This window comes from Thermobia domestica, chromosome 6 (genome assembly GCF_964235325.1).
Source record: "Thermobia domestica chromosome 6, izTheDome1.hap1.1, whole genome shotgun sequence".
Lineage (NCBI taxonomy): Eukaryota > Metazoa > Arthropoda > Insecta > Zygentoma > Lepismatidae > Thermobia > Thermobia domestica.
In genome coordinates this window covers 24,808,344-24,820,904 of record NC_137459.1, presented here as the reverse complement: position 1 = coordinate 24,820,904, position 12,561 = coordinate 24,808,344, and the positions used below count along the sequence as shown (strand labels likewise).

Sequence of the window (12,561 nt, the reverse complement as noted above, 5' to 3'; positions counted from 1 at the left end):
TTGAAAATTTTTTGTTTGAAATTTTTGTTTGACATTTTTAAAAGTTTGTGCACTCATTAGTAAAGAACCGGAACTGTTTAGAGCAAAAACCTTTGACAACATTGTGGTGCAATAGTACACGTCAGAACATGATAATGCAACGTCATCAGTTTTTCATCATATATAAGTATCGTTCGAGTTAGTATTCATGATAACGTCATCATGGCTACTTGTTTGCAGTTTCTAAACACACGTGATGTGATGAAATCATTTACGAAGATTACTGATTTGCAACAGAATGTACCTTATAGAATCTTAGCTAGCCAAATGATCCCTACAAAGTTTGGATTAAGAATCGTAGTGAAGCTTGAAAATGATAAGTATATAATTTTACCAGCAAGATATTTACCCATGGAAGCATCAAAACAAGAAGAACTGCTGCGTTTCTTAAATACTGGATCTGTATCTTTATGTTACAGAGGATTCTTGGGTCGAAGTCATCAACTTGAATTTAGTACACAGCCGGATTCGTCAGCAATTGTGATGAAATCATGAATTCAAACGTCAGCACATTAGACATAGTTGTATGAATGTGGTTGGTCAGCATGACGTCAGCAACTGTGATGAAACCATGAATTCAAATGTCAGCACATTTCTTTCCAATGACGTCAGCCGTAGTTCTATAAATCAACCAATACACTGTCATTTCACGAAATCATTTGAGCAAGTGCTTTTCAGGAGGAAAGATGTGTACTTCTAACGATAAAGAGTTCATCTTCGCAAGCTATTATCCAATAAATATATTTCAAACAAAACATGTGATGATTGGTATCAGTGCTAGAACATTTGAACCTGTGATTCGATTGGGCAAAGCAGAACAATTTGGTGTACAACTGACCTGTGAAGAATGGCAAATATTATGTTCACGAATCGACCAAATGAACGATTATTTTCATGATGAGCTAAATGTGACCATAGTCAAATCATTAGGCTCAAATCATGAAGTGGTGATGCGTACAGTCCTCGAAGAGAAGATGGTGCTGTTACGTAAAAAGAGTACATTCCATGTCCCTCGCAACATGGTGTATCTAACACAAACGGAATGGAGCAAATTCATCAGCGTATTTCAGTGTGTGAAACATGCAGTGGAAGTGTGCAACAAAACTAGTATATTCCTGAAAAAGTACTATTTTGAAAAATGTGTTATGCATATTGTACAACATGTATCTAGATATTGTGATGGTTGTCAACATCGTTCTTGGGTGCATACCTGTATTGATAAACAGTTTATTTGTGATCAAATGGACATTGAGTTTCCACCAATTGATATTGCAATAGACCTTAAAAGACTTCAATTGGAATTAAAATTATATGCTAAAGACAAACTAGTGCAAGAAGTTCAAAATACATTGTATCGACAATATCCAGAACCACTATCTGGTATGGATGTATGTGGAGTGTAATAAAATGATCCATTTCAATGATTTGTGTTTTTTTCATTTCAAGTACAGCCCCATGTTCTGACGTGTACTATTGCACCACAATGTTGTCAAAGGTTTTTGCTCTAAACAGTTCCGGTTCTTTACTAATGAGTGCACAAACTTTTAAAAATGTCAAACAAAAATTTCAAACAAAAAATTTTCAAACAAAAATTTTCAAACAAAAAAAAATTTGAAACAAAATTTTCCAAACAAAACTGTTCAAACAAAAATTTTTAAACAGAAAAAAATTTTGGAAACGAAAAATTTCAAACGAAAAATTTTAAACAAAAAAATTGAAACAAAAATTTACAAACAAAAAATTTTGAAACAAAAATTTCAAACAAAAACTTTTCAAACAAAAATTTCAAACGAAAAGTTTCAAACAAAATTTTGAAACAAAATTTTCAAACAAAAAATTTCGAAACAAAAATTTTTAAACTAAAAATATCAAACGAAAAAATGTCAAACCAAAGTTTCAAACTTTTTAAATGTTAAAACAAAACTGAATGCAGCAAAGATTTGAAACTCATCAACCAATCAGATTGCACGAAAGATAGTGATCAGCCAATCAGATTGCACGAAAGATAGTGATCAACCAATCAAATTGCATCAACAATAACTTTGCCAGTGTTGTAGCATGTATTCCCTTAAGACTATGAGTCATAAGATTCAATAAGGTTAGCTATGTATCCCTGTACACTACCTCATCAAGGTCAATCACGTGGTACATCGTATTGCTTACGTTTATATTTGGCTGTAATAATCAATACCAATGACGCATTCTCAAATTATCCTACAAAGTTTAAATGTACCAATGTCCTGGACTCCTAATCCCATCATAGGTCAATAACTGATCACGTGATCATAATGATTTACCCAATGAATGAGATACTATCCAATTTTAAGAACAATCACCAATTATTGATATGACAATAAGAAATGTACCCCTCCCGAAATTTAAGATTGGTACACAAATACACCTGTGTCTTATGAAAAAGTAATAAATCCTGTAGTTATTCAATAATAAAGCCGGTCAATAACCTTTAAATTTTGAATATTTGGCCATAAGAGGAACACCAACATCTACAATGGGTCCTAGAAAACGTTTACCAAATTATGTTATTTTATAATTCCCAAATTTAAAAGAGAACATAAACATATAAAGGTAATAAACCATATAACGTGCTAAATACTTATCAAAGGGTCAATAACCTCCGAAATTTGATTTTTGGTAGTTCTTTACCCATGAAAGGGAACGATGTGGACCATCCAAATTTATAGTGGTACATATTGAAGACCTGTACGAAGATACCAAATGCTTATATTAAACAATTTCTAAAACTGAGTGGATGAGTCAAGATACCCCTCCCAAATTTTTAAAGGGTGCATCAATGTACTCATGTCTTATGATAGGAAATGAACCTATATACATGACCATATGACCATATACGGTAATAAGACCGCATCAAACGGGATAAATTGGGCCAAAAACCAAACACGTGATACAACATATTGCTTATGTTTATATTTTGGCATTTTTTTTACTCATGAAAGGAAACAAGGTGGACCACCCAAATTTATCATGATACATATTGAGGTCATGTACTATGATAGCGAATGCTTAAATTGAAAAATTTCCAAAATTTAAGGGATTGGCTATGGTACCCCTCCCTGGGTGCATCAATGTACCTATGTCTTATGATAGAAAATGGACCCCTATACATGACCATATAATCATATTAGGTAATAGGACCTCATCCAAGTGAATAAATTAGGCGAAAAACGAAACACGTGGTTGTACTAAAATTTGGCAATTTCGTACCCATGAAAGGGAACGAGATGGACCACCCAAATTTATAGTAATATATATATATATATTAGGGTCCTATACTATTATACCAAATGTTTAAATTGGGCAATTTCCAAAATAAAGAGGTGGGCCAAGGTACCCCTCCCGGGGTGCATCAATATACCCATGTCTTATAATAGGGAATGGACCAATATACATAACCATATAATCATATAAGGTAATAGGACCTCATCCAAGGGGATAAATTGAGCCAAAACAAGCACGTGGTACAACGTATTGCTTACGTTTATATTTTGACAATTTTGTACCCCTAAAAGGGAACGAGGTGGACCACCCAAATTTATCATAATAGATGTTAGGGTCCAGTACTATAATACCAAATATATAAAATGAGCAATTTCTAAAATTTAAGGGGTGGGCCAAGGTACCCCTCCCAAATTTTTAAAGGAGTGCACAAATGTACCTATGTCTTATGATAGGGAATAGACCCCTATACATAACCATATAACCATATAAGGTAATAGGATCTCATCCAAGGGGATAACTTAGGTCAAAAGACCAAACACGTGGTACAACGTATTGCTTACGTTTATATTTTGGCAATTTTGTACCCCTAAAAGGGAACGAGGTGGACCACCCAAATTTATCATAATACATGTTAGGGCCGGTACTATAATACCCAATGTTTAAATTGGGCAATTTCCAAAATTTAAGGGGTGGGCCAAGGTATCCCTCCCAAATTTTTAAAGGGGTGCACAAACGTACCTATGTCTTATGAAAGGTAATACACCCCTATACATAACCATATAAGGTAATAGGACCTCATCCAAGAGGATAAATTGGGCCAAAAGACCAAACACGTGGTACAACGTATTGCTTACGTTTATATTTTGACAATTTTGTACCCCTAAAAGGGAACGAGGTGGACCACCCAAATTTATCATAATACATATTAGGGTCCAGTACTATAATACCAAATGTTTAAATTGGGCAATTTCCAAAATTTAAGGGGTGGGCCAAGGTACCCCTCCCAAATTTTTAAAGGGGTGCACAAATGTACCCATATCTTATGAAAGGTAATGGACCCCTATACATAACCATATAACCATATAAGGTAATAGGACCTCATCCAAGAGGATAAATTGGACCAAAAGACCAAACACGTGGTACAACGTATTGCTTACGTTTATATTTTGGCAATTTGGTACCCCTAAAAGGGAACGAGGTGGACCACCCAAATTTATCATAATACATATTAGGGTCCTGTACTATAATACCAAATGTTTAAATTGGACAATTTCCAAAATTTAAGGGGTGGGCCAAGGTACCCCTCCCAAATTTTTCAAGGGGTGCAATAATATACCCATGTCTTATGAAAGGTAATGGACCCCTGTATATGCCCATACAACCATATAGGATAATAACACCTCATCAAAGGGGATAAATTAGGTCAAAAACCCCCGAAATTTGACTTTTTGGCAATTTTTTACCCATGAAAGGGAACGACATAGACATCCAATACTGATAGAGGTACATACTATGGTCCTAGGCTACCATACCAAATTTTTAAATTTGGCAATTTCCAAAATTTAAGGGGGGTGGTCCTAGGTACCCCTGCCAAGATCTAAAAGGGGGTGGTTCATTGTACCCCTAGGTCATTAACCCCGGGCCACGTAACCCGAAAAATGGGCGCCGGGCGCCTGGGGGCGCAAAATTTTGGCGGCGGTGGGCGCCCCTTAGGTCATTGACCCCGGGCCACGTAACCCGAAAAAATGGGCGCTGGGCGCCCGGGGCGCAAAATTTTGGCGGCGGTGGGCGCCCCCTAGGTCATTGACCCCGGGCCATGTAACCCAAAAACGGGCGCCGGGCGCCCGGGGCGCAAAATTTGGCGGCGGCGACGGGCGCCACGCTCCAGGGGGCGGAAAAATTTGCCTCAAGTGGGGCGATTACTACTGACAATAAGCAACTCAATAGGAGCACACAATACATGAAATTAATTAGCAGCTAATTGTATCAGGATTTTAGTGCATTTTACACAAAACAGAAAGACGGTATACATTAGATGTTTAGCACTGCCATTTTGCAAGAATCACATAAAATTACATTCAATATTTCATTAATCGTGTACAATATATTTGAACCGGTAACTTTTCCATGTTTGAAGTTATTGTTTAAATGTTGTTTAATCGTACTGCACCGCTTTACAAACTGTATTTTTAAATCTTCCTGCAGTTTCTCTTCTGGTCAGTTTTCAATCGAATCTAACTGCCTAATGTAGAATCAGAAAACTCTTTCACCATTTTCAGCGAATATTTCTTGTTCAGTAAGAATAGAGTCCGCCAGGAAAATGTATGCACTCTTTGTCAGCTTGTATCAGGATACTAGTATTGGCAGTTATTCTGAAATTTAAGTATGTTATAGTACGTTTTTTCGCCCAACAGATGTCGATATTGTTTTAAGTTAAAAGTATGTTGTAGTACGGTTTTTGCTCAACAGATGTCGGTACTGTCAGCGAGATAAGAAAATGACAGGAGCACGCTTGACGTACAAGCAGCGTAAGTGCGTTTTGAAGTGGTTTATCAGGTTTGAGAATGCCATCGAAGTGCAATCTCAATGGAGAGGGAGTTTGGTACTGAACCACCAACTCGCCTAACAATCAAACGCATTGTTGACAAGTTTGGGGCACATGGAACGACGAGCAGTCAATGTATCAATGTAGACCGATGCACATGCTTCTGTAGTCTTCTGGCGAAGTTTCTCGAGCGTCCCAAGCAACGGTCAATATTTTGAACATCTAATGTAAACATATGCTTACTTGAAGGTTTGTAGCATATGTTTGAACAATGGTTAAATATAATTAAAAAATATGATATATAGTTTTTTTTCTTTCTTTTAAATAGTGTATACATTTTTCTGACTGACACTGTATAAGCAGAAATTCTAGCAGTATCCAGCACAAAGAGGAAAATTAATTGAACATTCTTGAAACCAATGATACATTTTAACCTGAGGTATTTTTAACTTTCAAATCATCGTATGGTATGATGATTTTTTTCTTTTGGTAAATAAATCATCGTAAATGAATTATTATTGAATAATCAAGTTAATATTTGTTGAACTTGTTTGTTACAGGTGGAACATGGTTGTGCCGGAGTTCTGTCTTTACCTAGTGCTTCGCGTAGATCTTTGGACGCAGATCCTCCGACATCGATGTCGGGAAGTTTTAAGTTACGAAGCGACGATGCAAGAAGAAGAAGGGAAAGTTTCCTGGTTGCTTCTCCCAGCCACCTCTCCGTTGGATCCATCACAGGGACTGGTAAGTCCTAAAGATGATGTTATATCACCTATGTTTAAACTCTTAAATATAGATTCAAAAATGACTCCAAGTCGTTGAAAGTCACCTCGTGTGGTTTGATGTGCCAGTCCGTAAACATTGTCTGGTTGTAAAGTACGTTTGTTTTATCTTGGCACGCTTCTCGCCTAAAGGATGGATCTATCTGCAGGGATTTATTTGTAGCCAGGGAAGCCTGGGAATTTCCCCCCTTCTAAGTCTTGACTTCCCTGTCTCTAAGTTTAATTCAGCCTTCCCAGCCTGGAAAGATATTTTCCCCCTTTCATAGGCTACATAATCTGTTTTAAAGTACAATAATTTAACTGCATGTTTTAGTAACAATTCTTTATAAATATTCCCCCTTCTGCAAAATCCACAAATAAACCATTGTCTATCTGCAACGCGTTCTTGCCACGCCGCAGTTAAGTTGCGAGTCACAATACGCTAGGAAACACAGCAAAACGCCATACCACTCACAAGTCACTGTAACACACTTGTTAACTAAGCACTTCAAATTCCCGCCAAACAGCAATGACCTCATTTGATGGCCTGGCTGACAACTAACGTCACCTAGCTACACGACAAAGCCAATAAGACGACTATTGGATTAAAATGTTCACGTGAGTGCTAGCAGAAAGTACTTTAAAAGCCAACCAAGTGCACTGGCGGGAAATGTGCCAAGATAAAACAAACGTATTAGGGATGAACGTTTCTCAAGGAAATTATGACACTTTCGTTATTTTTTTGAATTGTTACTAAAACTGGAAAAAATAAAACAAAATGGATTTCCTTGCAAACATATTCCAATGAAACATAAATTTAAACTAAATCGTACTCTGAAAGTAGTAATACAATCTTTATCATCACAGATATTCTGACGTTATTGGCAGGTCACTTGCTACAACTGACAAGCTTCCATGCTCTACGGTCTTCCACTAACCTCTTCGTCTTCACGTACGATTTTTTTGTTTTGATATCGTCCATTAATTGTAGTCTCCTTCGCCTCTTCCCTCTCTTTCCTTCCACCATACCCTTTAGAACGTCCCTCATGATACAGTTCCTTCTTAACCAATGTCAAAAATCAGTTTCCCTTCCTTTTGTAAATATCACCTAAAATTATTCCTTTCTCCCTCACCATTTCTAATACCTTCTCATTCATTTCCTACTCGATCCAGCTAATGGTCTCCATTCCTCTCCACACCCACATTTCGAAAGCTTCCAGACGTTTTTCATGATTTTTGCGTAATGTCCATGTTTCTGACCCATACAGTACAATACTCCACACGGAGCATTATATAAGTCTGTTGGTCAATTCTTTATTCAAGGTCCCACAAAATGGTATTTTCTTCCTCCTAAGGGCTTCTTTCCCCATTCCTACCCTTGCTTTTATTTCACGTTCACACTTCATATAATCACTAATAATACTACTCAGATATCGAAAAGTAGTCACCTATTCTATTTTCTCCCTTCCTACTTCTATATTTGACAACGATCCCTTTCGTTCCAATCACCATGACTTTTGTCTTTCTACCATTTATTTTCAAACCATATATTTTTCACAGCCCTTCTTCAAGTTCTCTAACATCTTATTGATTTTCTCTTCATCTTTTAGTCCAATATTTTCTTGAAGAGCTTTCTTTATCCATTGTTTTTATCAATTATTTTATTATTTATATTATGCGAGTTAGTAGATCCTGGAAAAACAACGAAACATAAGAGTTTGCCAGAAATTTCTTTATAGGTTCTCTCAGATGCTTGTCCTAAGCCTTAGCGAAGCTAACAACAGAATTAATTAGTAACGGTTTTCACAAATATTGATTCAAATATTGATTTTCATCATTGATTTCTTAGATATATGATATTTTTGCTTCTTAGGTAAACTGATACATCACCCCCATTTTGTGTTTGTGTTCTGGGTGCGTCATGTAATAATAACATCTGTAAAGATTCACCGAGAAATTTCCGTATTACAAATCACGGCTTAAATAAGTAATTTCAAATTATTAGCAGGGGCCGCGGTGGCTCAGTGGTAGAGCGTTCACCTCTGATGCTTAGGGTCCCGGGTCCGATCCCAGCCCCCGCGAAGTGAACTTTGTGGTGGACAAACACCGTGTGCGTGGGTTTTCTCGGGGCTCTCCCGTTTCCTCCCACTTTCCTCATTCCACCATTTAATTCATTACTCATCATCACCGTCTCCTTTAGCCTAACCGGCATAACCGCGGGACGTAAAACTCAAAGATTTCATTTCATCTTTTTTAATTATTAGCAGAAATGGGGCCTGCACTTCGAAATAAAAGTTCAGTAAAAATTTGAGTTATATTATAAAACCTGCAGTGTGTGTGTGTGTGTGTGTGTGTGTAAAATTTGCGTATCATATTATTGCTTCATTGTTAATTTTCAAGAAGTTCTCTATCAAATATCCTCTTAGAAGCAGGGCGGATCCAGGACGGAATTCTGGGGGGGGCGGTGGGTTGTAATGCTGCTACTAAAAACTATTTTTAAGAGCTCCAAACTCTGGGATGGGTTTCATTTATATATAAAATAAGAAAGTTTCCTCTTCTGGGGGGCGGGCGATTGCCCCGATCGCTCTCCCTGGATCCGCCCCTTATTATAAGACAAAGAACTATGGAATCTCTTAGTACTTTAAAAAAAAAAATCAGAAAAGAAACTTCATAAAAGTAATTTCACTTAAAACTCAGATATTTACTTGCAATATCCAGTTGTATCCAATTTTATCATTGAGAAAGTTGGGTAGGTGACTGTTTTTATTTGGATTAGACTATGGCTATTCCAGGTGCGTTTCTGATGCGTTACCCCCCCCCCCGCAAACGACCGCGACCTAGTTGGCTGCTCGGTGATTTTACTTTCTCCAGAGTTATAAGTCATAACATATACTGTGAGTCAGTCAGAATTTGCAAGCCTTACTGCCACATCCTTATTCTCATTCAAGTGAGTCACCACAAATAACCCTATTGTGTTACATAAATATTTCTGTGATTAGCTAACGTTTTGGCATTTCCTTGTATTTTTGTGAATTTTCTTTTGTTATACGCACACATACTTTATAATAGCAGTTTCCAATACTCTGCACAAAGCATCTTCCAAGCAGCTGTTTCTTGCTAAAAATCCCCTTTGTCTGGCAACACGTCTTTCCTCTTTTTTTCCCTGCCTTTACACATCTTTTACTGATTTCGAAACAGCAGGCGGTCTATTGTTCCAAAACGCACCAAATACGCTCAAGCCGACGCATTCTGCGCGTTTTTTATTGTTTTCGCGTTAGCATCGCATTGTGGTTAGCCATCCACTTTTAAATACATGGTCAGCGTATTCCAAGCGTGCGCAGGAGCCATAAAAACGCGTTGAATAGCCATGCACTTAAGGTTAGTTATAGGTTGAAAGCATAAGCAGCAAAACACGGAAACTGGTTGTCCTGTTGCTCAGAGGTTGTTTGTGTTCCCTCATAAGCAACATGCAATCCTTCCGTTGAAAGTTCAACGACGGGAAGCATTGTTAGTTACATGCAAAATGCAACTTCAAGCTCAATGCAGCCTTGGCACGGAAAAGGGTGTTCCCTAGACGGTAAATGAGGGTAATGGCGCCAGAAATGCTATCATCATAAATGATAAGATTTCTGTCAACATCAAAGCAAAAGAAATTTGTGAAATGTAACGCCAAAAATGAGCAACATGTCAGTCACCTCATGAGTTAGTATGAAGAGAATGGAGATTCTGATGGTGACAAAATTAGCCTAAATATAATATAGTATATTAAGCATCACTTCCATCATGTAGTGTTTTCCACGTCACGCTGTATAGCAGAGATGCAAAAAAGCAACAAAATAATTTTACCAGCCCAAGAAAAAAAAAAAAAACTACTAGCCCACATCCCACAATAGAAATCATTTACTTTCTTTCGGTATGATACTAAACACTCGCCCGCACGGAAGAAACACTCGCCGGGGCGAGTGGACGAGTGGTTATTTGCATCCATGGTGTATAGATATTACGCTGACAATACAAAGAGAGACACATCCCAGAAACATTGATATAAGCATATTCATGTTAGTAAAGAAATACAGATTTAGATCAAGAATAATGGTAATAATAATACGCAACCTTTGTCCCTAATCATATAACAATGAACATTCAGTTCCATTGTTATCCTATCCTAACTCTATATAAAACTACATGAACTTATTGACATGAAATAACGGGTCCTTCCGGTTGACGTGGAAAGCTGAAATTTGTAGCTTTTTGGGACTAACACACTGAAAAATAATCCAAAGTGAATATTTTTGATTTTTAGGGGATCTAAAGGGAGAATGAAGAAATTCTCCATGTTATTTAAGTGGACGTTTATTTTTTCTCATTTTTTATTTTATTTTATTTTTTTAATTTTAATTTTTATTTTTATTTATTTTTTTTATCTATAATCTTATATTTTAGGTACCTGGAATTGAAATATAAACTTGAAATTTGTTTTCCTTATACGTTTTCTGAAGAAAGAGGTAGCAAAAAATATGCGAAACCACGTCAGAAAAATGTTTATTCAAAATTGTCCATTTATCTAAAATTGAAAACACGGGACCTTGTTACGTACCACCATTCGCAAAAAATTGCGGAGAGTGTAACGCATCGTAAGACATCTAAAACTCAATTATAATTGCTATGTCTATTATCGCAAACTAAACACAGATTTTGCGTTGCGTTGACGCAAATCGGTACGGAAAAAGTCCAATGGTGTCATTACCTTTGCTACTAAATATGCAATAAATTCTGTTTGACTCAAATAACACATATATTTTATTAGTATTATTATTGTTGTTGTTTTCCGTTCTCCAATTTGCAATGCATAGTTAATTATTTCGAATAGAAAATCGTCTGAGTCCTCGTAAACATGATTATCAGTGCTTATCCATCCACAGTCTTACGCATAGAAAAGCAATTATTCACAATCAAGTGATGTCAAAGTTCTGTCTAGTGGACACTCATTTTATTTTATTTTTTAATTTTTTTTACAAGAAATAACTCATGTAAGTTGTTGACCAGAATCATTAATCTTGCGAAACTTTGCTAATTGATCGTCAACTTCAGCCAAGATCTCTCTACCCATGACGTCGGACAAAGGAACAGAACACACAACACCATCTGTTGGCAGGAAAACTAGTTACAAGAACAAAGTGGTCTTTCGTCAATAGCTTTTACTGCTCAATTGAACTTTCCTTCTGTATTAGAAAAAGAAAAGTTACGTGCTTACAGCAAAGGAAAGTAAAAAATATTGGAAAATTTCCAAGGACCAATTCATAGCTCTTAGATGCTCCATTAATTTGGAAGTTTCTGGGACTTGAAGCGAAAGTAGTACCTTATTCCTTGTTTTTTATTTGGTTTATTTGTAATTTAACATCCAGTCGAGCACAAAGGTCGTATGAGACGTGGACCTACGGATTAATGTGGGATCTGAAATGTATGAGCTACCACCGGTAATCAAACCCGTCTCTTCCGTACCGAACCATATAGCCAAGTAAAAGTTCTCAGTGGTAGATCGTTCACTTCTTGTGCTTAGGGTTCCAGATTCGATACCGTCTCGTGCCAAGTAAACTATGTAGCGGATAAGTACTGTGTGTGTGAGTTCTTTCGGGGTTATTCCGTTTCCGCCTACTTTTTTTTTTCATTTCACCATTTCATTTATTTTGATCATCATTGTCACCTTTAGTCTACATCAGAGTTTCTCAACCTGGGGGGCGCGAGAGGGTTGCATGCGGGTCGCGAAAATAAGCAGAAGAGAAAAATATAATTAGAATCTAATACTTTTAAATATTACTCTACAATTTTGTTTTGATAGGCATATTTACATTTCTGTACATACTGCTAAGAACAACAAAAAATAGATGTACTAAACATTTTCAACAGATGCAGAGTTGTTTAAAAATCAATTTTCCAGCTAGCTGGCCACAATGGAGG

The 12,561-nt window shown here is 36.8% G+C and overlaps 1 protein-coding gene across 5 annotated transcripts in view; it reads left to right on the top strand.

The window, feature by feature from the left end:
- The window catches only part of dop (microtubule-associated serine/threonine (MAST) protein kinase dop), a 1,172,801-nt gene that overhangs the window by 724,755 nt on the left and 435,485 nt on the right, over window positions 1–12,561 (top strand). For all 5 annotated transcript variants that reach the window (XM_081761418.1, XM_081761420.1, XM_081761421.1 and 2 more), the window contains one exon: window positions 6,403–6,586. In XM_081761418.1, coding sequence (XP_081617544.1) covers window positions 6,403–6,586 — 184 coding nt within the window. The remainder of the gene's footprint in view (window positions 1–6,402; window positions 6,587–12,561) is intronic.